At 60.2% G+C, this 27,145-nt stretch overlaps 1 protein-coding gene across 1 annotated transcript; it reads left to right on the forward strand.

Annotated features, from left to right (window-relative positions):
* Positions 1 to 279: 279 nt before the first annotated feature.
* LOC104331878 (uncharacterized) lies at positions 280 to 26,760 on the forward strand. Its single transcript, XM_075412297.1, has 42 exons — positions 280 to 357; positions 2,327 to 3,040; positions 3,697 to 3,800; positions 3,905 to 4,059; positions 4,717 to 4,885; positions 4,962 to 5,085; positions 5,171 to 5,286; positions 5,727 to 5,941; positions 6,915 to 7,023; positions 7,136 to 7,339; positions 7,855 to 7,930; positions 8,311 to 8,806; positions 9,165 to 9,280; positions 9,414 to 10,127; positions 10,585 to 10,688; positions 10,786 to 10,940; positions 11,021 to 11,189; positions 12,168 to 12,291; positions 12,821 to 12,936; positions 13,224 to 13,438; positions 13,686 to 13,794; positions 13,883 to 14,086; positions 14,719 to 14,755; positions 14,818 to 14,967; positions 15,132 to 15,348; positions 16,184 to 16,389; positions 16,629 to 16,686; positions 16,851 to 17,090; positions 17,704 to 17,876; positions 18,471 to 18,526; positions 19,718 to 19,880; positions 20,520 to 21,071; positions 21,165 to 21,268; positions 21,806 to 21,960; positions 22,434 to 22,602; positions 22,794 to 22,917; positions 23,286 to 23,399; positions 23,450 to 23,559; positions 24,033 to 24,247; positions 24,794 to 24,902; positions 25,682 to 25,885; positions 26,600 to 26,760. The coding sequence occupies exons 2-42, from the start codon at positions 2,384 to 2,386 to the stop codon at positions 26,664 to 26,666; spliced, it is 7,674 nt and encodes a 2,557-aa protein (XP_075268412.1). The 5' UTR covers positions 280 to 357; positions 2,327 to 2,383; the 3' UTR covers positions 26,667 to 26,760.
* The last annotated feature ends 385 nt before the right edge of the window (positions 26,761 to 27,145 follow it).

Here is a 27,145-nt window from a genome sequence, read left to right on the forward strand (position 1 = left end):
GGGGGTCTACAAGTGGGTCTGGGGGGATTTGGGGGCGTGGGATGTTGATCTTTGGTGGGGGGGGTCCTATGGGGTGGGGGGGGGTGTCGATCTATAGGGGCTCGTCCCCTATGGGGGGGGGGGTGGCTCTATAGGCGCGGGCGGGGCCGGCGGGCGGGGGGACCCAGGCGTCCGAGGCCCCGCGGCGCTGGAATCCCGCCCCCTCCCCCCCCCCCGGGCCCCGTGTGACCCCCCCGCCCCCCCCCCCGGCCTAATCCCGGTGACACTTTAACCAAAAGAGCCGCTTTTCGCCTTATATAACGGGGCCGGCGGGCGGGGGGACCCCGCGACGGGACGGGGGGACCCCCAGGAGGGCAGGTACGGAGGGGGGCGGGGGGGGGGGGACACAACGGGGACGGGGGAGACCCCCAGGAGGGCAGGGAGGGGTGGGGGCACGGGGGGGGACACAGGAGGGATGGGGGGGACCCCCAGGAGGGCAGGTACGGGGGGAGGGGGCGGTGGGACACGAAGGGGGGGACATGGGGGGACACACGGGGGGGGGGGACAAGGTCTGTGACACCCCCAGGAGGGCAGGTACTGGGGGGGGACACACAGGGGGGACACACTGGGGGGGGGGGGACATGACACGGGGACGGTGACACCCCCAGGAGGGCAGGTACGGGGGGTGAGGACACGGGGAGGGGGACAGGGGACATGGGGGGGGGACACAGGGCTGGTGACACCTCCAGGAGGGGGGGACACAGGGGGACGGACAGGGACCGTGACGCCCCAAGGAGGGCAGGTACGGGGGGGGGGGACAGGGGACATGGGAGGGGGGGGGGGCACGGGGATGGTGACAACCCCAGGAGGGCAGGTATGGAGGAGGGGACACGGGGGGGGGACACTGAAGGGCACAGGGGGGGACATGTGGGGTGGGTTGGGGACATGGGGACAGGTTGGGGACATCACAGAGGGGACATGGGGTGGTTTGGGGACATGGGGACAGGTTGGGGACATCACAGGGGGGACACAGGGTGGGTTGGGGACATGGGGACAGGTTGGGGACATCATGTTGGGGACGTGGGGTGGGTTGGGGACATCAGGATGGGTTGGGGACATCACAGAGGGGACATGGAAAGGGTTTGGGACATTGTGGTGGGGACGTGGGGTGGGTTGGGAACATCAGGACAGGTTGGGGACATTGCGGGGGTGACATCGCTTTGATTGGGGACAGGTTGGGGACTTCTTGGTGGGGACAGCATGGGTTGAGGGACATCAGGATGGTTTGGGGACATGGGGACATCACAGAGGGGACACGGGATGGATTGAGGACATCGGGACGGGTTGGGGACATCACGCAGGGCAAGAGGACATTGAGGAGGAGCATGGTGGGGACGTGGGACAGCTTGGGGACATCATGGTGGGGATATGGGATGTGTTGGTGACACGAGGTGGGGACATCAAGGGCTTGGGGACATCGAGGTGGGGACATCAAGGGCTTGGAACAAGTTGGGGAGCAGGGGACATTGGGGCCACCAGAAGAGGGTACATGGGGACAGGTTTGGGACATCGAGGGGGTGGGGACATCGGCGAGGGGACGTGGAGCACGCGGGGCCAGGACGTTCTGGTGACATCAGAGATGGGACCCGTCACCTCGGGGACGCGGGAGCCGCAGCTGGCCGGATGTCCCCGTCCCCGGGGGGGGGGGGGGGCCACCACGCTGAGGTGGAGCAGGGACGGGGACATCGGGGGGGGTCAGGGACGTGTGACGCAAGTGGTGACGCCGTCCCCGTCTGAGCCATCTTCCTTGGTGGCCACTGTGTCCCCCCCCCGGGTCCCCTCCCCGTGTCTGACCCATGCCACCACCCCCACGGCTTTGTCCCCGTCCCTGTGTCCCCATGGCTTGGTGTCCCCATCCCGAAGTTCCCACTGGGGTCTCACCTGTGGCCATGTGACACTCATGTCCCCGTTGTCCTCGTGGGTGGCAGTGTCCCCTGGGATGGTGGCCCCATGGCTGGTGGTGGCCCCATGGTGGTGGCGTCCCTGTGAATGACAACATCCACGTGGGTGGTGGTGTCCTGGTGGTTGAATGTCCCCATGGGTGGTGGTGTCCCCATGGGTGATGATGTCCCCATGTCCTGGTGTTCCCGTGTCCAGCGATGTCCCTGTGGGTGATGGTGTCCCCATGAGTGGTGGTGTCCCCATGGGTGATGGTGTCCCCATGAGTGGTGGTGGCCCCATGGGTGATGGTGTCCCCATGAGTGGTGGTGTTCCCATGGGTGATGGTGTTCCCCACGGGTGGTGGTGTCCCCATGAGTGACGATGTTCCCCATGCCCTCGTGGCCAGCGGTGTCCCCGTGTCCAGCAGCGTCCCCAGCGGGTGACGGTGTCCCCGTGCCCCAGGATGGCGTTCGGGGCAGTGCTGGCACAGGTCGGTGGCCTGGGACGCTTCCAGGTGCTGCAGACGGCGCTGTTGGCCATCCCCATCCTGCTGATGGCCAGCCACAACCTGCTGCAGAACTTCACCGCCGCCGTCCCCCCGCACCGCTGCCGCGTCCCCACGGTCACCCCCGGGCCTGCTGCCACCCCAAGTGTCCCCAGCACCACCCCAGGACCACCCGGCGCCACCCCTGATGGCACCTCGGCAGCCTCTGATGGCATCTCAGTGGCCTCTAATGGCACCTTGAGGTCCTCCAATGCCATCCTGAGATCTCCTGATGGAAGCTTGGGGTCCCCCAGTGCCATCGCAAAGTCTCCTGATGTCACCTTGGGGTCCCCTGATGCCACCCGCATCCCTGGTGCCACCCATGTCACAACCAATGGCACCCGCGTCCGGACTGATGCCACCTTGGGGTCCTCCAACGGCACCCTGGGGCCTGCTGGTGCCACCCTGGAGTGGCCCAATGGCACCCTGGCGCCTCCCGATGTCACCCTGGGGTCCTGCCGGCGCTACGTGACCTCGTCGCCCGCCAACGGCACCACCGGCCCTCGGCCCACCGAGCCCTGCCACGATGGCTGGGAGTACGACCTCAGCGTCTACGTGGCCACCATCGTCACCGAGGTGGACATGGGGACGTGGGGCTGGGGGAGGGTGAGGTGGGGAGGGATGGAGGGTGGGGAGATGACCACGGTGTCCATGTGGACACCAACATCTCCACGGTGGGGACGGGGGTGTGGGGATGGAGGAGGGGACCATCTGGAGATGGAGGGGTGGAGAAGGAGTTTTGTAGGGTTGGAGGGATGGAGATGGAGCCATCTGGAGATGGAGAAATGGAGATGGAGCCTTGTAGGGTTAGAGGGACAGAGATGGAGCCATCTGGAGATGGAGGGGTGGAGATGGAGCCCTATAGGGTTGGAGGGATGGAGATGGAGCCGTCTGGAGATGGAGGAATGGAGATGGACCATATGGAGATGAAGGGCTGGAGATGACATCCTACAGGGTTGGAGAGGTGGAGATGGAGCTTTCTGGAGATAGAAGGGTGGAGATGGAGCCACGTGAAGATGGAGGGGTGGAGACTGAGTCCTATAAGGTTGGAGGGATGGAAATGGAGCCATGTGGAGATGGAGGAATGGAGATGGAGCCATATGGAGATGGAGGGGTGGAGATGGAGCCATATGGAATCACATGGGGAAGATGGGGCTGATGCCAGGTGGAAGTGGTGGAAGGGGTGGGTGGGTGGTGGGGAGGCCATCCTGACCCCCTCCCCGTCCCCACAGTGGGACCTCGTCTGTGGCTACCGGCAGCTCCGGCAGATGGCCCAGTCTGTCTACATGGCCGGGGTCCTGGTGGGCGCCCTGGTCCTGGGGGGCCTCTCAGACAAGTAAGGGCAGCAGGACCCCACCCCGTGCCTCAGTTTCCCCACGGGGGAGTGGACAGACCATCACCCCGTGGCACCCAGTGGCACCCAGTGGCGGTCCGTTGCAGGTTTGGGCGCAAGGCCATGTTGATGTGGTCCTACCTGCAGCTGGGGGTGATGGGGACCTGCACGGCCTTTGCCCCCAACTATGCGTCCTACTGCATCTTCCGCTTCGCCGGTGGCATGGCCCTCTCCGGCGTCGGCCTCAGCATCGCCTGCCTGGGTGAGGGGACAGCGATGACCACAGGGACCAGGGTGGGGACAACCGGCGTGGCCAGGGATGAGGATATTGCTGTGGTCATGCACAGGATGACCCCATGGGCATGGACCGAGATGTCCCAATGGCCATGGATGGGGACAACCCCATGGGCATGGATGGAGATGTCCCAATAGCCATGGATGGGGACAACCCAACGTCTGTTGATGGGGATGTCCCATTGGCCATGGATGGGGACGTCCCATTGGCCATGGATGGGGACAACCCCATGGCCATGGGTGGGGACATCACGTGGCCATGGGTGGGGACAACCCAACGGCTGTTGATGGGGATGTCCCAATGACCATGGATGGGGACAACCCAGTGGCTGTGGATGGAGATGTCCCAATGGCCATGGGTAGAGACATCACCATGGCCATGGGTGAGGACACCACCATGGCCATGGATGCAGACATCCCCAACACCCATGGCTGGGGACATCCCCCTCTCTACAGATGGGGACATCCCAGTGGCCACTGATGGGGCCATCACCATGGCCACAGGCGGGGCCACGTGGTGTGGACACATCTGGACATGCTGAGGAGGCCACAGTCACAAGGAGGGTGATGGAGGTGGGCGGGGGGGGACACATCGAGTCAGCCGTGTCCCCGTGGTCCCTTGCAGTGGTGGAGTGGATCCCCACGCCCTACCGCGCTGTCACCGTGGCCATCACCGGCTTTGCCTACACCCTGGGCCAGATCCTGCTGGCTGGCTTGGCCTACGCTGTCCCCCACTGGCGCTGGCTCCAGCTCACCGTCTCCGTGCCCTACTTCGTCTTCCTCCTCTACTCCTGGTAGGATGCTTGGGACCTTCAGGGAAGGCCACGTGGGGCTCTTGCCATGCCTCAGTTTCCCCCTCGCTGACTGCAGGTGGTTGGCTGAGTCTGCCCGGTGGCTGGTGCTCTCGGGGAAGGCTGACAGGGCTGTGAAGGTCTTGCAGCGAGTGGCCACGATGAACAAGAAACAGGAGGAAGGGGAGAAGATCACGGTGGAGGTCTGGTGGTCCCGTGGTGGTGGTGGTGGGGTCTTGGTTTCCCACCCCGTCCCCCACCAACCTCTCCTGTTTCCCCCTCACCCAGATCCTGAAGTCCAACATGAAAGAGGAGTTGGCCGGTCTGAAGTCCTCCTACACCATCTCTGACCTGGTCCGGACCCCGGTCATCCGTCACATCTTCTTCTGCCTCTCCATCATCTGGTGGGGCTGGGCTGGGGAAGCCTGGTGGGGAGGAGGAAGAGGAGGAGAAGGAGGGAGGAATGGGTGGAGAGTTGAAGGGAGGGAGGGAGGGATGGATGGATGGATGGATGGATGGATGGATGGATGGATGGATGGATGGATGGAAGGATGGATGGAAGGAAGGATGGGTGGAAGGACGGATGGGTGGAAGGACGGATGGGTGGAAGGACGGATGGGTGGAAGGACGGATGGAAGGCCAGACGCTTGGAGAGTTGGCCAGACATATGGATGGATGAATGGGAAGATGGACATCTGGACAGCCAATCGGTGAATCCAGCCATCCAAGGGTACCTCAGCCCTCTCCTCCTCCACCTGAGGTCTCTGCTCTGTCCCGTGGGATGGTGACATCCCAGGGAGGTCATGCCACCTCAAGGTCCGTGCCTCTCTCTGCCCTGCTCCAGGTTCTCCATCAGTTTCTCCTACTACGGGCTGGCCATGGACCTGCAAAACTTCGGCGTCAGCATTTACCTCATCCAGGTGATTTTTGGCGCCGTTGACTTCCCGTCCAAAGTGGTGGTGACCATCGCCGTGAGCTACATCGGCCGGCGGGTGTCTCTCATGGTGGCCCTCATCTCGGCGGGGCTGGTCATCATCGCCAACATCTTTGTCTCCACAGGTGGGTGTGATGGGGTGATGGGCAGGTCTTCTGCACCACTCTGTCCAGCCACCCGTGTCCCCACCGGTCCATCACACAGCTCTGCTTTGCTCTTCCACCAGCCCACCCTTCTCCATGCATCCATCCATCCACCCATCGATCCACGTCTCCATCCATCCATCCATGTCTCCAACCATCAGTGCATCCATCCACCCATCCATCCACGTCTCCATCCATCCATCCACATCTCCATCCAACCATCCAGGTCTCCATCCATGTCTCCATCCATCCATCCATGTCTCCAACCATCAGTGCATCCATCCATCCATCCATGTCTCCAACCATCAGTGCATCCATCCACCCATCCATCCACGTCTCCATCCATCCAACCATCCACCCATCTATCCACGTCTCCATTCATCCATCCACGTCTCCACCCATCCATCCACATCTCCAACCATCCACCCATCCATCCACCCATCTATCCACGTCTCCATTCATCCATCCACGTCTCCATTCATCGATCCACGTCTCCATCCATTGATCCATGTCTCCACCCATCCATCCACGTCTCCAACCATCCACCCACCCATCGATCCACGTCTCCACCCATCCAACCGTCCACGTCTCCATCCACCCATCAATCCATGTCTCCATCCACTGATCCACGTCACCATCCATCCATCCATGTCTCCATCTATGTCTCCAACATCAATCCATCCATCCATCCATCCATGTCTCCACCCATCCATCCATGTCTCCATCCATCCATCCACCCATCCATCCATGTCTCCATCCATCCATCCATGTCTCCAACCATCCAACCATCCACGTCTCCATCCACCCATCCACGTCTCCACCCACCCATCCACGTCTCCACCCACCCATCCACTCCAGCTGTCCATCCCTACATCCTCCCTTCTTTCCCCTCCCCCCTCCCCGAGGTGGCTCCCGCCCGGGCGCAGCGCCCACCACGTCCCCCTCTCCACCCCAGAGCTGCAGATGGTGCGCACGGCGCTGGCCGTCATCGGCAAGGGTTGCCTCTCCGCCTCCTTCAACTGCGTCTTCCTCTACACCACCGAGCTCTACCCCACGCCCATCAGGTAGAACCCCGGCCCCACCACCCTGCAGTGGGGCAGGTCCCCTGTCACCCACCCGTGACACCCCCACGGTGGGCCCTGCCCCACGGTGACCCCTCCCCTCCGGCACCGGCAGGCAGACCGGGTTGGGCTTCGGCAGCACCATGGCCCGAGTCGGTGGCATCGTGGCGCCGCTGGTGAAGATGATGGATGAGTACTACCCCTTCTTGCCCCCTGCCGTCTATGGGGTGGCCCCCGTGGTGGCGGCCGTGGTGGCCAGTTTCCTCCCGGAGACCCTCAACGCGCCACTGCCCGACAGCATCGAGGAGGTGGAGAGCAGGTGGGCATGTGGGGGGAGGGGAGGGATGGATGGAGGGAGGGATGGATGGAGGATGGTTGGATGGAGAATGGATGGATGGAGGATGGATGGTTGGATGATGGAGCATGGATGGATGGAGGATGGATGGAGGGAGGGACGGTTGTATGATGGATGGATGGATGGATTGATGATGGAGGATGGATGGATGGAGGATAGAGCATGGATGGATGATGGATGGATGGATGGATGGATGGTCAGATGATGGAGGATGGATAGATGGATGGATGATGGATGGTTGGAGGATGGATGGATGGATGGAGGAAGGACAGATGGAGGATGGACGCATGGAGGATGGATGGACAGATGGATGGAGGACAGATGACGGACGGTTGGACAGACTGAAAGACGAAGGGGTTTTGGTTGGCTGGACAGCTGGATGGACACAGTGCGAGCTGGGCTGCTTCCCACCTTGTCATTGGCTGCACCATCCCGCCATGCCCCACAGCCCCTCCTCCTCCTCCTCTTCCTCCCTCCAGGGCCAAACGGAAGAAGGCAGATGACCCCAAAGAGAAGATCCCACTCCAGACCCAGGACAAGGCCCTGCTGAAGGAGGCCTGAAGGACCACGGGCGGATGGGTGGGAGACAGCACCTGGTCACCAGCAACCACCTTCTCCCATGGGTCCCTGCAGCCTTGTTTTGGGGCCAGGTACGAACTAATCGCCTGCCCCATGGCTGGTGACCTCTCTGCGTGGGGCAGGGGAAGTCCATGGAGAAATAAAGCTGCTCTTCTGGGGACCGCATCTCTGGGTGTTAACTGAGCCCACCCAAGGTCACCTCCAAGGAGATGACACCCAATAACCACGTCCGAAGTCACCTCCAATAGGAAAATGCCTAAGAACCATGTCCCCGGGGTCTCCTCCAGTAAGATGGCACCCCAGAACCCCCATGTTGGAGGTCACCTTCAAGGATACCTCATAACCTTGTCTCCAAGGTGACCTCCAATAGGACAAGGCTGAAGAACCTTGGCCCTGAGGTCACCTGTAGTAAGATGATGCCCAAGAACCCCCCACATTGGAGGTCACCTTCAAAGACACCTCATAACCTGGTCCCTGAGGTGACCTCCAGTAGGACAACACCAAAGAACCTTGGCCCTGAGGTCACCTCCAATAGGACAATGCTGAAGAACTGTGGCCCTGAGGTCACCTCCAATAAGCTGATGCCCAAGAACCCCCCACACTGGAGATCACCTTCAAGGATACCTCATAACCTTGTCTCCAGGGTGACCTCTAATAGGACAACACCAAAGAACCTTGGCCCTGAGGTCACCTCCAGTAAGCTGATGCCCAAGAACCCCCATGCTGAGGGTCACCTTCAAGGACACCTCATAACCTGGTTCCCCAAGGTGACCTCCAACAGGACAACACCAAAGAACCATGGCCCTGAGGTCACCTCCAGTAAGCTGATGCCCAAGAACCCCCACACTGAGGGTCAGCTCCAACAAGACGACACCCATTAACCCCCAACCCACCCAACTCTCATCCCAGGAAAGGGGTCCCCCATCTCCCAAGGAAGAGCGAGGACCTCCCAAACCCCACCCCAACCCCCTCCAGCAACCCCATGGGGCTGCCGCCATGACGCCCCTTCCCCGACTTCCCCCACCACCACCTCTCAGGCCACCCCAGCCCTTGCTCCTGCTGCCAACGTGGCCTTTGACCGCGTCACCCCCCCTCCTCGGCGTGACCCCATCAAAAATTAACCCCCGGCTTCCCCAGGCGGAGAAGGTGCTGACCCAAGCAGGGCCACCACCGTCAGGACCTTCCGGTTGCCTTTCGACCACGCACACAGCAAAAAAAAAAAAAAAGCCAAAATCGCTAAAATTTAACCCAACGGGGCCGGTGAAGGCCACGCATTGGCCCAAGCGAGGAGAACCCCTCCCCCCCTCCATCTTCTCCCACCTGAAGGTCCCCCACGGAGCTGGATGAAGGTCCTACATGGCCCCTCTCCAAGAGCTGCCTCAAAAAACGCAGCGCTGGAAAAAAGAACAAAAAAAAAAAGAGAATTCTTAGTTTCTCATCCTGCCCCAGATTCGTCCAGTTTTGCCCCATTTTTGGGGGGCGGGTTACCGCCACGCGGCTGCCGGTGGCTTTGGTGGTGGCCACCCTTCGCTGGAGCGTGGTGGCCCCCCCCGTCCCTGCACTTTTGCCCACCTGCCTTTGCCTTTTCCGCCTGGAAAAGTCACCCGAACCCCCCCCCGGACGTCAACCATTAACCCAACGCCGCCGTCGGCCAGGTTATAAAGGAGACCATCCGTGGGGCTGGTGGGGCCAGGACACCACGGCAGAGAAGCGCCTTCTTTTCGGGGTGAAACCCATCCCTTTCGGGGTTCCGCCAGGGCGGGGCGTGCATGGCTGCGGGGCGTTGCCGGGGTCTCGCGGCGGCAAGATGGCTTTCGCCAGCCTCCTGGAGCACGTGGGGGGCATGGGACGCTTCCAGGTGGTCTCGGTTCTCCTCTTGGCTTTGCCCGTCCTCATGATGGCCAGTCACAACCTTCTGCAGAACTTCACGGCCGCCATCAGTGATCATCACTGCCGGCTTCGGTGGGAGGCCAACGCCACCGGCCTCGACCCCCAGGACCTGCTGAGGGTCTCGGTTCCCCACGGGGAGCGGTGCCGGCGTTTCGTGACACCGCAGTGGTGGCTCTTGGAGGCCAACGGCTCGGCTCCCAACAGCAGTTGGCCGGAGACAGAGCCCTGCCGCGACGGTTGGACCTACGACCGCAGCGTCTTCACCAGCACCATCATCACTGAGGTAGGACGGCGGCGGGGTGGGATTTGGGGCTGGCGGCACGCTTCGCCCAATCCGGTGCACGGTGCCCACCTCGAGGCACAAGTGAAGGGTCTGCCGTTGTCATGACGTTGACTTCTTCCAACTGGAGTGTCTTCCCCACCCAACCCTTGGTGGAGGCACTCGACACCGTGAGAGCTCAGGACGAGAAACAGGGGAGGGGATGAGGGGGCTGGTGGCCATCAACGAGGGGGTCAAAAAGGGGCCAGGTGACCCCCAGAAGGAGCTTCCAGCCACGAGGATGCTGGGAAGGGCAGCCAAGTGTTGACTGGCGCCTTCTTGGTGTTGTCGTTGGCCACCATGTTGGATCAAGCTCTACCAGCCACCGCGGGCAGGTCTGGGGGGGGACAGAAGGGCGGGAAGAGGTGGTCTCCCCCCGATCTCCATCCCCCCCCCCCCCCATATCCTGGCCTCTCGGCAGTGGGACCTGGTGTGCAGCGCCCGGGGGCTGAAGCAGTTGGCCCAGTCGCTCTACATGGCCGGCATCTTGGTGGGCGGCATCATCTTCGGGGGGCTCTCAGACAGGTGAGGTGGGACCTCCCCATCCCTGTGGGCACGTGGGGCAGCATCATGGGGGTCATCCACCTCCCTCTTCCTCCTCCTCCTCCTCCTCACCGCCCAGGTTTGGCCGCCGGTCGCTGCTCACCTGGTGCTACCTTCAGATGGGTGCCATGGGGACGTGTTCCTCCTTCGCCCCCACCTTCACCGTCTACTGCCTCTTCCGCTTCCTGACGGGCATGGCCTTCTCCGGCATCATCCTCAACAGCGTCTCCCTCTGTACGTGGCCACCACCAGCCCCACGGTACGGGGGTCCCCCCTGCTCCCGGTCCGCTCCACGTCTGGGCGTGTCTCGGCAGCTTTGGAGTGGATGCCCACGCGCACCCGGGCGGTGGTGGGGACCTTCATGGGTTACTGCTACACCACGGGGCAGTTCCTGCTGGCCGGGATCGCCTACGCCATCCCCGACTGGCGCTGGCTGCAGCTCACCGTCTCGCTGCCCTTCTTCTGCTTCTTCCTCTACTCCTGGTGAGGAGGAGGAGGAGGAGGAGGGGGAGGAACGGGGGAGTGGATGGAGGGAGGGATGCAGGGGCGGGCAGATGGAGGGATGGGCAGGTGGAGGGGTGGGTGGGTTGGTGGATGGATGGATGGATGGATGGATGGAGGGATGGATGCAGGGATGGACAGATGGAGGGATGGATGGATGAAGGGATGGGTAGATGGAGGGATGGGTAGATGGACGGATGGAGGGGTGGTGGGATGGATGCATGGACAGATGGAGGTATGGATGGATGGAGAGATGGTGGGATAGATGCAGGGATGGGCAGATGGAGGTGTGGAGGGATGGTGGGATGGATGCAGGGGTGGAGAGATGGACGGATGGAGGGATGGTGAGATGGATGCATAGACAGATGGAAAGATGGAGGGATGGTGGGATAGATGCAGGGATGGGCAGATGGAGGGATGGAAGGAGGGATGGTGGAATGGATGCAGGGATGGGCAGATGGAAGGATGGTGAGATAGATGCATGGACAGATGGAGGTGTGGACGGATGGTGAGATGGATGGATACATGGAGGCATGGACGGTTGCATGGATGGTGGGATGGATGCATGGACAGATGGAGATGTGGATGGATGGAGGGATGGATGGAAGGATGGTGGGATGCATGCATGGACAGCTGGAGGTGTGGATGGATGGAGGGATGGATGCAGGGATGGGCAGATGGAGGTGTGGATGGAAGGATGGTGGGATGGATGCATGGACAGATGGAGATGTGGATGGATGGAGGAATGGATGAAGGCATGGGCAGATGGAGGTGTGGATGGATGGTGGGATGGATGCAGGGATGCACGGAGGGTTGCGTGGATGGGTGGACAGCAGGAAAGGTGGATGGACAGGTGAACGGCAGCTGTGGGGATGGCTGCAGGGTTGGGTGGCCGGGTGGGAGCCTGGAGAGCTGGCTGGAGGGATGTCGGGGTAGATCCTGCCCCCGTCTCCTCCGCAGGTGGTTCACAGAGTCAGCTCGCTGGCTGGTCATGGTGGGGAAGTCCCACCAAGCCCTGAAGGAGCTCCAGAAGGTGGCCAGGATAAATGGGAAGAAAGAGGAAGGGGACAAGCTCGACATCGAAGTAAAAGGCTCTGGCCGGGTCCCCTGGGGCATCTCGGGGGTGTTCTACAGGGGGTGGGGGGAAGTGACCCCGCTCTCCTGGCCCCCAACAGTGGGGCTCCCCTACATCCGTCCTTCCAGCCCCTTCAACAACCATCCATCCCTGTAGACAGCTGTCCATCTAGCGCCATCTGCATCCATCCCTCCCCTTTACAACCATCCATCTCCACCACCTCCATCTCCATCACCTCCCTCCATCTCCACCACCTCCACCTCCCTCCATCTCCACCACCTCCCTCTCCATCTCCATCACCTCCATCTCCATCGGGCCCCTTTTACAACCAACCAACCATCTCCACCCCCCCCATATCCACCCATCTGACCATCTGTCTGTCCATCTGTTTGTCCGTCCCTCCTCCCACCCACCTTCCACCCACCCTTCCCAGGGCTTAATCCCCCTGCCCCGAGCTCCATCCCGGTTCCCCTCTCCGCTGCTCCCACCCCTGCTCCTCCACTGAGAAGCGGGACTGCAGAGCTCCCCCAACTCCTAGGCCTTGAGGTCCTACATGCAGAACGAGATGGTGTCATCAAGGAGTCGCCACACGGTGATCGACCTGGTCCGGACACCTGTCGTGCGCCGCATCTCTTGTTGCCTCTGCTTCGTGTGGTACGCCTGGTGGTGGAGGACATCAGTGGGTGGTTGTCCAACCGTCCCCCCAGTAGTGGATCCACCCATCTCCAAAGACCACACCCCCCTCCTTAGCTGGGTCCTTATGGGAAAGGGAAACTGAGTCACAGTGCAGGACTCAGTCAACAGAGCTCTCTTGGCCCACACATGCTCCAGGAAAGGACATAGATCTCCTGGCTTGATCCCACAGGCCAGGGGATGTTGTGTGACCCCCCAAATCCCACCCCACACCTCCCCACTGGTGGCATTTGCTCTTCTTGGCCTAGGTTCTCCACCAGCTTCGCCTACTACGGGCTGGCCATGGACCTGCAACACTTTGACTTCAACATCTACGTGATCCAGCTGGTCTTTGGGGCCGTGGACATCCCGGCCAAGCTGATCTCCATCCTCACCATCACCTTCGTGGGCCGGCGCTTCACCCAGTGCGTTGCCCTCTTCCTGGCCGGCTTGGCCATCTTGGCCAACATCTTGGTGCCACGAGGTGAGGGCTGGAGAGGGGTGGTGGTGTCCCCTTCATCTTCACCCCACCAGGCACCGGCTGGGGGGGCCACACCAAGCTCAACCCATTAACACAACTCACGGGCCAAGGGATTTCAGCTTTTTACGGGCGATTTGCCTGAAATCCCGGTGTTTGGGGTCTCCTCTTTCCATCACCCACCGTCAACCCAACCCAACTCCATCCAGTGACACCAAAGTGAGTCCCGGCTGTCCTGTCCTCATCTCCACAGACCTGCGGACAGTCCGGACCGTCCTGGCCGTCTTCGGGAAGGGTTGCTTGGCCGCGTCCTTCAACTGCGTCTTCCTCTACACGGGTGAGCTCTACCCCACCGTTATCCGGTAAGGAGTTGGGGTGGAGGTCGTGGGAGGTGGTGGGGTGACCACGACCACGCATGCTGGCCCCTGAAGGCCTCTCGGTGTCCCACAGGCAGACGGGCTTGGGTTTGGCCAACACCATGGCCCGTCTGGGCAGCATCACGGCCCCCTTGGTGAAGATGGCGGGCGAGGTCTTCCCCGCGTTGCCCTTCATCATCTACGGGGCAGCCCCCGTGGTGTCAGGGCTGGCGGCCATCTTCCTGCCAGAGACACGGAACCTGGCACTGCCCGAGACCGTGGAGGAGGTGGAGGGCAGGTGGGAACGGAGGGACTGAGGGACAAGGGGAGGGATGGTGGGGAGGGACAGAGGGATGGGTGGACAGAGGGAGGGATGGTGGGAGAGAAGGATTGGTTGGACACAGCGATGGATGGATGGATGGAGGGCTTGTGTGTGGGGATGGATGGAGAGATGGATGGATGGAGGGATGGATGGAGGCTAGGTGTTATGTGGGGATGGATGAAGGGATGGGATGGAGGATGGGTTGTGTGTGGAGATGGATGGAGAGGTGGATGGACAGTTGCGTGGATGGATGGATGGATGGATGGACGGATGGAGGACTGGTTGTGTGTGGGGATGGACGGAGGGATGGATGGACAGTTGGGTGGATGGATGGGATGGAGGACGGGTTGTGTGTGGGGATGGATGGATGGATGGGATGGATGGACAGGAGTGGATGAGACTGGACAAAGCTAGGTGGATGGACAGATGGACAGATACAAAGAAGAGCACAGCAATGGATGGATGAAAGGCTGGACAGATGGATGTCTCTGAAGATGGACGGATGGGTGATGGACAGACAGGTCAACGGGGAAGGGAGTGCAACAGCAGCATGAAAACCACCTGAGCCCCCCAAAACCACCCGCACCCCATCCTCCCTCTCCCCTCAGGAACAAGCCCCAGAAGGATGAAGACCAACACCTCCAGGTCCCACTTCAGCCGACCACACTGGGGGACTCCCCAGCCCCCCCAGACCTCAACATACCCAGTGGATGAAGGAGCAGGAGTGGGGCTGGGTGGACACAGCCCCCCCCCCCCCCCCCCCCAAGAGCAAAGTGACAGCGATGACCACGGCCACCCTCTTGCATGTCCAAGGCAGGGACGCAGGCATCCTCCTCTCCACGCAGCGGTGGGGGATGGTGTGTGTCCCCCACCCCCACCGCTTCACAGGATGTTTCTTTTTTTTCTTCTGTTGCTGGAATAAAAATAAGAAAAGCAAAAATTGTGGAAAACGCGGCCAGTGGGAGGGCGGGGGGGTGGGGGTGGGGGTTGTTTTCCCACGGCCACGGGGGGTCCCGCGCAGCCCGGCCGACCCACCCCGAAGGCAAATATGGGACCCAGCGGGGTGCTGCGGCCTCGGCATTGCATGTCCCCCTCCTCCACCATCCCCTCCTCCCCTCTGCCGGCGCCGGAGCCGCGAGGGAGGGAGAGTCGCACTCGAGAGCACAGGGAGGACTCGGGCATCCTGAGAACCCACACATCTCCCAGGACCCACAGATCCCAAGGACTCATGTGTCCGGGTGCCCACACATCTCCAAGGACCCACTGATCCAGGCATCTGGGTGCCCAGATGTCCCAAGAACCCACGGACCACAAGGACCCATGGATCTGGGTGCCCAGACACCCCAAGGACCCGCATGTCCAGGTGCCCACACATCTCCAAGGACCCAAGGATTCAAAGAACCCACGTGTCCAGGTGCCCAGACACCCCAAGGACCCATGGATCCAGGCACCTGTGTGTCTAGATATCACCAAGAACCCATGGATCCCAAGGACCCATGTGTCTGGGTGCCCACACATCTCCCAGGACACACAGATTCCAAGGACCCACTTGTCCGGGTGCCCACACATCTCCAAGGACCCACTGATCCAGGCATCTGGGTGTCCAGATGTCCCAAGAACCCATGGATCCCACGGACCCATGTCTCTGGGTGCCCAGACATTTCCCAGGACCCACGGATCCCAAGGACCCACGTGTCCGGGTGCCCACACATCTCCAAGGACCCACAGATCCAGGCATCTGGGTGTCTAGATGTCCCAAGAACCCACGGATCACTAGGACCCATGGCTCTGGGTGCTCAGACACCCCAAGGACCCCGGGATCCCAAGCACCCACGCGTCCAGGTGCCCGCACATCTCCAAGGACCCACAGATCCAGGCATCTGGGTGTCTAGATGTCCCAAGAACCCATGGATCACAAGGACCCACATCTCCAGGTGCCCAGACATCCCCAAGGACCCATGTATCTTGGTGCCCAGACATCACCAAGAACCCACAGAAGGACCCATGTGTCCGGGTGCCCAGATACCTCCCAAGACCCATGGATCTGAGGGAACCACGTGTCCGGGTGCCCAGACATCTCCAAGGACCCAGACATCTCCAAGGACCCAAGCATCTGCCCACCCAGCACCCACTTCACCCTCGTCTCCCACCACCCAGCCAGTGAGGACCCAGGTGTCCTGCCCCCCAAGCCACCCCCCAAGTCCCTTGGTCGCTGCCCCTTCCCGCTTACGCTCCGCTGCCTCTCGCTGCCCTCCTGTCCAGGGTCCAAGGGGCTCGCAGTGATCCGATTCAGAGCCCCCAGGGACTTTGCCCCATGAATCATCCACCATGGATGGCGAAAACAAGCCGGGAGGGGGCTGGAGGAGTCCCCATCCACCTGGGGCTGGTGGCTTCCTTGGCGATGAAGAGGATGGAGAGGATGGGATGGTCCCAGGGAGCTGCTGGGCATCCCTGGTTGGGCACCGGCGCGGCCGGCACTCGTCTTTCCGCCTGATGACTGTCCTCTGACCCGTAGCAGGATGTCGTCCCGACGGAGTCAAACGTTAACCGGGACCGTGGGCTGGCTTTAAATAGGAGTGGGGACAGGGATGGGGATGTGGCTGTGGCCACGGGCAGCTGAGGGGTGGTCGCTGCCCGCAGACGGCTCCCGGGAGCAGGATTTGGTGCTGGGAGAGGTCAGGTGACAGTTGGAGCGGCGGACAGGTGAGTGGATCAATAGAGAGATCGATGCCTTGATCAGGAGAGAGACAAAGGCCAATGGACTGGTCAAGAGAGAGATTAAAGCTGCAGAGATCGATCAATAGAGAGAAAGACCGATCAATACAAAGGTTATCGGTCAAGAGGTTGATCAATAGAGAGCTTAAGATTGATACACGGATCAATAGGAAGATTATAGATCAGAAGATTGAGATTAAAGCTCAGCAGATTGAGATTAAAGGTCAACAGACTGACATTAAAGGTCAACAGACTGACATTAAAGGTCAATAGACTGAGATTAAAGACCAATAGATTGAGATTAAAGACCAATAGATTGATCAACAGAAAGACTGATTAATAGAAAAATTATATGTCAATAGATTGATCAATAGCAAGATATAAGATCAATAGATTGATCAATAGAGATCGACAGACCAGTCAATAGGTAGATGATGATCACTATATTGATCACTACATTGTAGGTTGGCAGACTGATCGAGAGAGACCAATAGATCGATCAATAGAGAAATTAAAGGTCAATAAATCAACCAATAGAAAGATTAAGACTGATCTATTGACTAATACAAAGATTACACATCCATAAATCGATCGATAGACCAATAGACTGATTAACACAGAGACAGACCGTTAGACTGACCGGTGATCAGGGTTCAATAGATCCACCAATAAAACAAATCCAGACCCAGAGATTGATCAACGCATAGATTATTGATCAATTTTTTCAGGAATAGAGATACACAGGCCAGCCGCAGGATCAACAGCGATGCTGCAGAACAGCAAGCTGATCAATAGATTCATCAACAGAAGCACCTAGACCAATAAATCAATAAATGAAGGGCAAAGTTATGGAATAATTGATGATGGACACATCGTAGGTGACAGAGATCTAAAGATCAATAGTTTATCGACAGAGACAGAGCTCACTGGATTGATCGACAGGGAATCCAATAGGTTGACCGATAGAAAGGAAGAGATCAATAGACTGATCAATAGACCTATGCAGACCTATAGACTGATTGATCAGCAGATGAATCGATTGATTGACGGGGCGAGGAGTCAATCGATGGGCAGAGGGACAGGCAGACCGATCCACCGGCTGGATGATGGCTGGCATGGATCGAATGACTGATCGATTGATTGACCGAGGGATGAAGGGTGGCCAGAGAACGAGAGAGTGGGAGTGGCAGAGGGAGGGAGGGACGGAGGGAGGCAGGGACGGAGGGAGGGACAGACGGACAGGGGGTGGCCGGAGAGACCGAGCCGGAGCCGGAGCGAGAGGCAGAGAGAGGGAGAGCAGCAAAACAGCAGGTAGGGATCGATCGATTGATCGTGGGGGATCATTGGAGGGATGAATCTATTGAGAGATTGGTAGGACAGAAGGGGAGGGGATCGACTGATCGATGGATCGATAAAGTGGGGGGGAGGAGGAGGAGGGAGAGCAGCGAGGGTCAGAGCTGACAGCAAGAAATAAATAATCAGGGATTGATAGCTCAATAGAAGCCAAGATTGACAGACTGACAGGTAGATTGATTGACAGACTGATAGGTAGATTGATTAGTTAGATCAATAGATCAACAGACAGATCAACAGACACCCCAACAGATTGATAGTGACACTGATCGTGACACTGATCGATTGATAGCATGATCGACAGATTGACAGACTGATTGATCGATTGATAGAGCCACTGACAGATCAGTAGCACAACCAATAGATCAATCGACACCCCAGTAGATCAATAGACACCCCAATAGATTGACAGTGACACTGAGAGATGGTGACACTGATAGATTGATAGTGCAATCGATGGACTGACAGACTGATCGATTGATAGAGCCACTGATAGCGCAACCACCAGATCCACAGACACCCCAACAGATCAATAGCACAACCAATAGATCCACAGACACCCCAACAGATCAATAGAGACCCCAATAGATTGATGGTGACACTGACAGATTGATAGCACGACCAATGGATTGATAGACTGATCAACTGATCGATTGATAGAGCCACTGATAGACCAATAGTGCAACCAATCGATCAACAGACACCCTGACAGATCAATAGAGACCCCGATAGATCAATAGAGACCCTGACAGATTGATAGTGATGCTGATAGGTTGATTGTGATGCTGATAGATTGACAGCATGACCAATGGATTGATAGACCAATCGATCGAGGCACTGACAGATCAATAGCACCACCAATCGATCAACAGACACCCTGACAGATCAACAGAGACCCCGACAGATCAATAGAGACCCTGACAGATTGGTAGAGACCCCAATAGATTGGTAGAGCGACCGATGGGTTGATAGACTGATCAATTGATCGATCGATTGAGGCACTGACAGATCAATAGTGCCACCAATTGATCAATAGCACCACCAATCGATCAACAGACACCCTGACAGATCAATAGAGACCCCGACAGATCAACAGAGACCCCGACAGATCGATAGTGACGCTGATAGACTGGTGGCACGACCAATGGGTTGATAGACCGATCAATTGATCGATTGATCGAGCCACTGATAGATCAATGGTGCCACCAATCGATCAATAGCACCACCAATCAATCAACAGACACCCTGACAGATCAACAGAGACCCCGATAAATCGTTAGAGACCCCGATAGATCGATAGCGCGACCGATGGGTTGATCGACTGATCGATTGATCAAGGCGCCGAGAGATCGATCAACAGCGCCACCCACCGATCAATAGTGCCACCCATCGACCAATAGCGAGCCTATCAGATCACTCGACAGCCGGACGGACAGCTCGCCCACCAGGGCGCCGGACCGATCACCCCCAGCGGATCGATCGGGGCGGAACAGACGGAGCAGCAGACGATCAATAGCAGGTCCTTGGCTCCTCCCCCAGCCCCGCCCTGTCCATCGGTCACTCCTCATCCGCCAAGCCCTGGTTCTTCCTCCTCCACCCCTTGGCCCACCCTTTGACCCAACCTTCAGCCCTTCCTCCAACCACGCCTGGGCCTTCCTCATCCTCAGATCCAACCTTCATCCCCTCCTCCAACCACCCCATGGTCCTTCCTCATCCACCCCCTGGCCCATCCTGGGATCCAACCTTCACCCCTTCCTCCAAACCACCCCATGGTCCTTCTTCTGCCGTGTCCCTCGTCTGTCCCTCTCCCCTTCTTCCAAACCACCCCATGGTCCTTCTTCTGCCGTGTCCCTCGTCTGTCCCTCACCCCTTCCTCCAAACCACCCCATGGTCCTTCTTCTGCCGTGTCCCTCGTCTGTCCCTCACCCCTTCCTCCAAACCACCCCATGGTCCTTCTTCTGCCGTGTCCCTCGTCTGTCCCTCACCCCTTCCTCCAAACCACCCCATGGTCCTTCTTCTGCCGTGTCCCTCATCTGTCCCTCACCCCTTCCTCCAAACCACCCCATGGTCCTTCTTCTGCCGTGTCCCTCGTCTGTCCCTCACCCCTTCCTCCAAACCACCCCATGGTCCTTCTTCTGCCGTGTCCCTCATCTGTCCCTCACCCCTTCCTCCAAACCACCCCATGGTCCTCCTTCTGCCGTGTCCCTTGTCTGTCCCTCACCCCTTCCTCCAAACCACCCTGTGGTCCTTCCTCATCCTTGGATCCAACCCTCAGCCTTCCTCCAACCACGCCTGGTCCTTCCTCATCCATCCCTAGTCTGTCCTTCTGTCCGTCCCTCAGCCCTCCTCCAACCACGCCTGGGCCTTCCTCGTCCTCGGATCCAACCTTCACGCCTTCCTCCAAACCACCCCATCCTCCTTCCTCATCCATCCCTTGGCCCACCCTTCAACCTCTCCTCCTCCTCCCACCCTCCAGCTGACCTGGGCCCGCCCCACTTCCATCCCTCGTTCCACCATGACGTTCGTGGAGCTGCTGAACCTCCTGGGTGGGATGGGCCGCTTCCAGGTGACCTACGTGGTCGCCCTGGCCATTCCGCTGCTGATGCTGGCCAGCCACAACCTGCTGCAGAACTTCACCGCCGGGATCCCCGAGCACCACTGCCGGCCTCGGCCGGTGGCCAACGTCAGCACCGGGGACGTCCCGCTCCACGTCTCTGTCCCCTCCGACGGTCACCGGCGTCCCCAGCGCTGTCGCCGTTTCGTGGAACCCCAGTGGCACCTCTTGGAGGTCAACGGCACGGTCAACGCCACAACCGCCGGGGCGGCCACCGAGCCTTGCCGCGACGGTTGGACCTACCGCGACGGCGTCTTCGCTCACACCATCGTCACCGAGGTGAGGGGTGGTCACACCCCCGCCCCGCCCCGGGGGGGACCCAGGCGGTGGGTGCTGACCCCCCACCCGCCCCGTGTCCTCTCCCGGTGGCAGTGGGACCTGGTGTGTGAGTCCAAGAAGTTGAGGCAGGCGGCCCAGTCCATCTACATGGCCGGGATCCTCCTGGGCTCCGGCTTCTTCGGGGTCCTCTCCGACAAGTGCGTGGCCACCCCAGGGCTGGGCTGGGATGAACTGGGATGAACTGGGAGGGGAGGGGTTTGCACTGGGATGTCCTCCCCTCCCTCTGACCCCTGCTGGCCCAGTGGCGCCAGTAGCTCCAGGGTGGGTCTGTCCCAGGAGGGCTTATCCCACTGTCCCCACTGCCCCCAAGTCACTCATCCCAGTATTCCCAGTGCCCATATTCCCTGTCCCAGTGTTCCAAATGCCTCGTCCCCCCATCCCAGTTCCCCATGTTCCCATTCCAGAATTCCCAGCACCCCATATCCCCCCATCCCAGTGCCCATGTCCCCATCCCAGTAGCACCAGAACCCCACAACCCCCATCCCAGTGTCCCCAGCAGCCTGTATCCCCATCCCAGTATCCCCAGCAGCCTGTATCCCCCATCCCAGTATCCCCAGCACCCTGTATCCCCCATCCCAGCACCTCCAGCACCCCACATCCCCCATCCCAGCACCCCCAGCGCCTCATGCTCCCATCCCAGTGCTCCCAGTTCCCCCAGCGCCGTGTCCCAGCAGGTTCGGGCGCCGGGTGCTGCTGAGCTGGTGCTACCTGCAGCTGGGGGTGACGGGGGCCGGCACGGCAGCCGCCCCCACCTTCGGCGTCTACTGTCTCTGCCGCTTCCTGGCCGGGTTGGCCTTGGCCGGGGTCACCCTCAACTCCGCCTGCCTCTGTGAGCTGGGGACCCCGGGGTGGGCTTGGGGGCACCAACCTGACCCCCACTGACCCACGGGAGGGACGCAGGCCCCAACCTGACCCCCAGTGACCCACGGGAGGGACCACAGGTTCCAGGCCCCAACCCGACCCCCGCTGACCCAACCCAACCGCTGTTGACCTATGGGAGGGACTCCGATGTCCAAACCCCAACCTGACCCCCACTGACCCACGGGAGGGACCCAGACCCCAATCCCACCCCCGCTGACCCAACCCTACCCCCACTGACCCACGGGATGGGCCCAGGCCCCAACCCTACCACCATTGACCCATGGGAGGGATCCAGACCCCAATCCCACCCCCGCTGACCCAGCCCTACCCCCACTGACCCACGGGAGGGACCCAGGCCCCAACCCTACCCGTTGACCCACGGAAGGGACCCAGACACCCCGGTTTGTCCCCATCCCACGGGATCGGCCCCCTTGTCCGCAGGCATGGAGTGGCTCCCGACGGGGGCACGCGCCGTGGTGGGCACCATCAACAGCTACTGCTACACCTTGGGCCAGTTCGTGCTGGCGGCCGTGGCCTTCAGCGTCCCTCACTGGCGCTGGCTCCAGCTCATCGTCTCCCTCCCCTTCTTCCTCTTCTTCCTCTACTCCTGGTACGGGGAACCCAGGGGTCCGGGCGGCCGCCCACCCTCCTCCTCCTCCTGGGCTGGGGGGCAAGGAGGTGGATGTTGGGGTGTCTGCGTTCCTCAGCTGGGGGACGGGGGACAGGGGGGTCCCCAACGGGTGATGGGATGTGTGGGGTGGGTGCAGGGACCCCCCGTGAGCCCCCTCCTTTCCCCCCAAGGCTCTTTGTGGAGTCAGCCCGGTGGCAGGTGATTTCGGGGCGACCCGACCTGGCCCTGAAGGGGCTCCGCAAAGTCGCCCGCGTCAACGCCAGGGAGGAGGAGGGGGACAAGCTCAGCGAGCAGGTGAGGGCTCCTCCAGATCCCGCGGATCCCCGGGATCCACCCCCTAGACACCCCCCCCAGACCATCCCAGTTTCCTCTAGATCCCCCCCAGTTCCCTTGTATCCTCCCTACACCCCCACACCCCCCCCAGATCCCTCACTAGATCCCCCAAAATCCTTCCAGAACCCCCCTTAGATCCCCCATATCCCTCCAGAACCCCCCTTAGATCCCCCCATTTTCTCTCTGCTCAGCCTAGATCCCCCCACTATCCCTCGTAGCTTCTCTATTCCCCCCTTAGATCCCTCCCGATCACCTGGATGTCCCCCAAGACCCCTTCTATCCCTCCTAGATCCCTCTGAGCCCACCTAGATCCCTCCAATCCCCTCCAGATCACCTGGATCTCCCCCCCCCCGTCCCGAGATTCCCCATCTCTCCTAGATCCCACCAACCCCACCAGGTCCCCGTTAGCCTTCCGAGATCCCTCCCGTCCCCCCGGACCCTCCGTACCCCCCGGATCCCCGGTGGATCCCCCCAGATCCCCCCCCTCCTGCAGATGCTGCAGGGGTTGGTGCAGCGGGAGCCACTGCTGCCAGGGGGGGCCCTGGCTGCCCTGGTCCGCACCCCCGGGATGAGGATGGTCTCCTGCGGAGTCTCCTTTGTCTGGCAAGTGGGGCTGTTTTGGGGCCAAAAACCACCTTTTGGGGCAAAAAGGATCTTTTGGGGGGCAAACAACACCTTGTGGGCAAAACCCACCTTTTGGGGGTCAAACCTCACCTTTTTGGGGTGAAACCTCACCTCTTGGGGACCAAACCCCATCTTGTTGGGGTCAAACTCCACCTTCTGGGGACCAAACCCCACCTTTTTTGGGTCAAACCTCACCTTTTTGGAGGTCAAAACTCACCTTTTTGGGGGGTCAAAACTCACCTTTTTGGGGTCAAACTCCACCTCTTGGGGACCAAACCCCATCTTGTTGGGGCCAAACTCCACTTTCTGGGGACCAAACCCCATCTTCTAGGGGTCAAAGCTCACCTTTTGGGGGCCAACCCCCACCTTTTTGGGGGAAACCCACACCTTTTTGGTCCCTACTTGGTCACACCTGGTGGGTTTTGCGTTGAAACATTGGGTTTTGGGGGCAGGTTCTCCACCAGCTTCGCCTACTACGGGCTGGCCATGGATCTGCAGGGCTTCGGGGTGGACATCTACCTGAGCCAGCTGGTCTTTGGGGCGGTGGACATCCCGGCAAAGCTGGCCTCGGTGCTGGCCATCAGCTGCGTGGGGCGGCGGGTGGCCCAGGCGGGCTCCTTGGCGCTCGCCGGCATCTGCATCCTCGCCAACATCGCTGTGCCGACGGGTGGGCGCAACAGGTGGAGGGATGGTGGGAGGGATGGAGGACAACAGGGTGGAAGGATGGAGGACAATGGAATGGAGGACAACGGGGTGGAGGACAAGGGGAGGGAGGACAACGGGATGGAGGGATGGAGGACAATGGGGTGGAGGACAACGGGGTGGAGGGATGGAGGACAACGGGGTGGAGGACAACGGGGTGGAGGGATGGAGGACAATGGGATGGAGGATAACGGGATGGAGAACAATGGGTTGGAGGGATGGAGGACAACAGGCTGCAGTGATGGAGGATGGAGTACAGAGGACAACGGGATGTAGGAATGGAGGACAATGAGATGGAGGACAATGGGACTGAAGAAGAGGAAGAAGGGCAGAGAGAGAAGTTGGAGGGACAGAGGTTGGGAAGATGGAGGGATGGAGGTTGGAGGACGACAGGATGGAGGGACAGAGGGTGGAAGGATGCGTGGAGGTTGGAGGGATGCAGGACCTTTGGTGGGTCACTGAGGAGCCGATGGGGGGCTGGAGGTTCGAGACCTCCCATCCCCGTCCCCAGAGCTGCAGGCGCTGCGCATGGCTTTTGCGGTGATCGGGAAGGGCTCGTTGGCCGCCTCCTTCAACTGTGCCTACATCTTCACCGGAGAGCTCTTCCCCACCATCATCAGGTGGGTGGTGGTCACCCGTGGGGGCTGCTGGCACCACAGCCCTCCCCCCCTCTGCCCGTCCACCCTCATCCATCTGCCAACCCACCCACCAAGTCAACCCCCATCCAGCAACCCACCCACCCAACCACGGCCAGCCCATCTGCCCACCCAACTGCTCACCCACCCATGCAAACGTCACTCCAACCAACCCCTCTGTCCATCCACGATCAACCCTCCATCCCTCAGCCCCTCCATCCATCCAACCACCTGGCCATCCATCATCAAGTCCTCCATCCCTTGAATGCTTCACCCATCCACCACCAACCCTTCCATCCCTCATCTGCTCCATCCATCCACCCACCCAAACATCTCTCCATCAACCCCTCTATTCCTCCAGCCACCCCTCCATGCATCCAACCACCTCTCCATCCATCAAACCCTCCTTCCATCCATCCATCCCTCCGTCCATCCCTCAACCCCTCCATCCACCCACCTCTCCATCCATCCACCTCTCCATCCCTTAACCCCTCCAGCCATCCATCCACCTCTCCATCCATCCGTCCATCCACCTCTCCATCCATCAGCATCTCCCTCAACCCCTTCATCCACCCATCCATCCACCTTTCTCCATCCCCCAACCCCCCATCCCTCAACCCTTCCATCCACCCACCTCTCCATGCCATCCATCCATCCATCATCAGACCCTCCATCCAACCACCTCTCCATCCATCCATCCATCCATCCACTTCTCCATGCATCCATCCGTCCATCCACCTATCTCGTTGCTCTCCCTGTTGCAGGCAGACGGGAATGGGCCTGGGGGGCACCATGGCCCGGGTGGGTGGCATGGTGGCCCCGCTGGTTCGCATGGCAGCCGACGTGACCCCCATGCTTCCCCTCGTCATCTACGGGGCTGCCCCCATCATCTCGGCCATCGCCACCTGCTTCCTGCCCGAGACCCGCAACGTGCCCCTGCCTGAGACCGTCAACGACGTTGAGAGACGGTGAGGGGCTGCCCAGTGAGGTGGCCTTGGCCACACCGCGCGTCCCCGTCCCCACCAGCTCCCTTTTCTCCCTGATCCTTTCGTGGTGGACACAAGGTGGGGGAAATCCCCACAGGAGGGCGAGAGTTCTTTCTTGGAGGAACCCAGAAGGATGTGGGGTTGGGAAGGGTTCAAGGTTTTGCGGTGGGGATATCCAAGGGTTTTGGGATTGGGATGACCAAGGGTTCTGGGGCGAGAAGGGCTGAAGGTTTTGAGGTGGGAAGAGCCGAAGGTTTTAGGGCAGGAAGGGACGACGGTTTTGGGGTCAGATGGGATGAAAGTTGTGGGGTGGGGAGGACCAAGGGTTTTGGGGTGAGAAGGGACGAAGGCTTTGGGGTGAGAAGAGTGAAGGTTTTGAGGTTGGAAGAGCCGAAGGTTTTGGGGTTGGGAAGGGCTGAAGATTTTGGGGTCAAAAGAGACAAAGGTCTTGGGGTTGGGAAGGGTGAAGGTTTTGAGGTGAGAAGGGACAAAGGTTTTGGGAGGAGAAGGGACGAAGGTTTTGGGAGGAGAAGGGACGAAGGTTTTGGGAGGAGAAGGGACAAAGGTTTTGGGAGGAGAAGGGACAAAGGTTTTGGGAGGAGAAGGGACAAAGGTTTTGAGGTGAGAAGGGATGAAGGTTTTGAGGGGAGAAGGCCTGAAGGTTTTGGGGTTCCTCTTTCCCCGGCGCGGCCACAGAGCGGGTCACCTCAAGGATGAGGTCTCCATCCCCCTGAGCATCACCAAGACCAAGGATGGCATCTGAGGGGGGGGAGAGGACGAGCATCGGGGACACGCGGGTCCCGCCGGGCCAGTGGGGACGGGGGACAGGACCCCCCGGGGTCGCTGCCCCCCACCCTGACGCTATTTATTTAACCCCAATAAAACCTCATCACAACGTCAGCGTTCGGTATCGACTGCTGCCCTGCTGGCGACCCGGGCGTCCGGGGGTCCCTGCAACCCCCCCCGGAACCCAGGCATCCGGGGGTCCCCCCAACCCCCCCCGGGAGGCTAACGAGGATTAATTTCCCCTCTTAATTACCCAGACGTCTGGGTCCTGGCTCTCGCGCTCCGGCCTTTGCCCCAATTCGGGTGATTTAGCTGCAAAATAAATCCGTAAAGGGATTAATTCTCATGTCAGGCCAGGGCCAGTGGGTGGCAAAAGCCCCTAATGGGGCAGATTTTACCCCAAAAAGCCACATCTAAACACCTAAATTGGGTGTATTTACCCCAAAATGGGGGCGG

Source organism: Opisthocomus hoazin, unplaced genomic scaffold (genome assembly GCF_030867145.1).
Source record: "Opisthocomus hoazin isolate bOpiHoa1 unplaced genomic scaffold, bOpiHoa1.hap1 HAP1_SCAFFOLD_154, whole genome shotgun sequence".
Lineage (NCBI taxonomy): Eukaryota > Metazoa > Chordata > Aves > Opisthocomiformes > Opisthocomidae > Opisthocomus > Opisthocomus hoazin.

Excerpts from the sequence above, each read along its gene's own strand:
- LOC104331878 (XM_075412297.1), top strand. The coding sequence starts at position 2,384 with ATGGCGTTCGGGGCAGTGCTGGCACAGGTCGGTGGCCTGGGACGCTTC. Across the intron at positions 10,128-10,584 it reads CCAGCACCATCATCACTGAG|TGGGACCTGGTGTGCAGCGC; the intron begins GTAGGACGGCGG and ends GCCTCTCGGCAG. Across the intron at positions 11,190-12,167 it reads TGCTTCTTCCTCTACTCCTG|GTGGTTCACAGAGTCAGCTC; the intron begins GTGAGGAGGAGG and ends TCTCCTCCGCAG.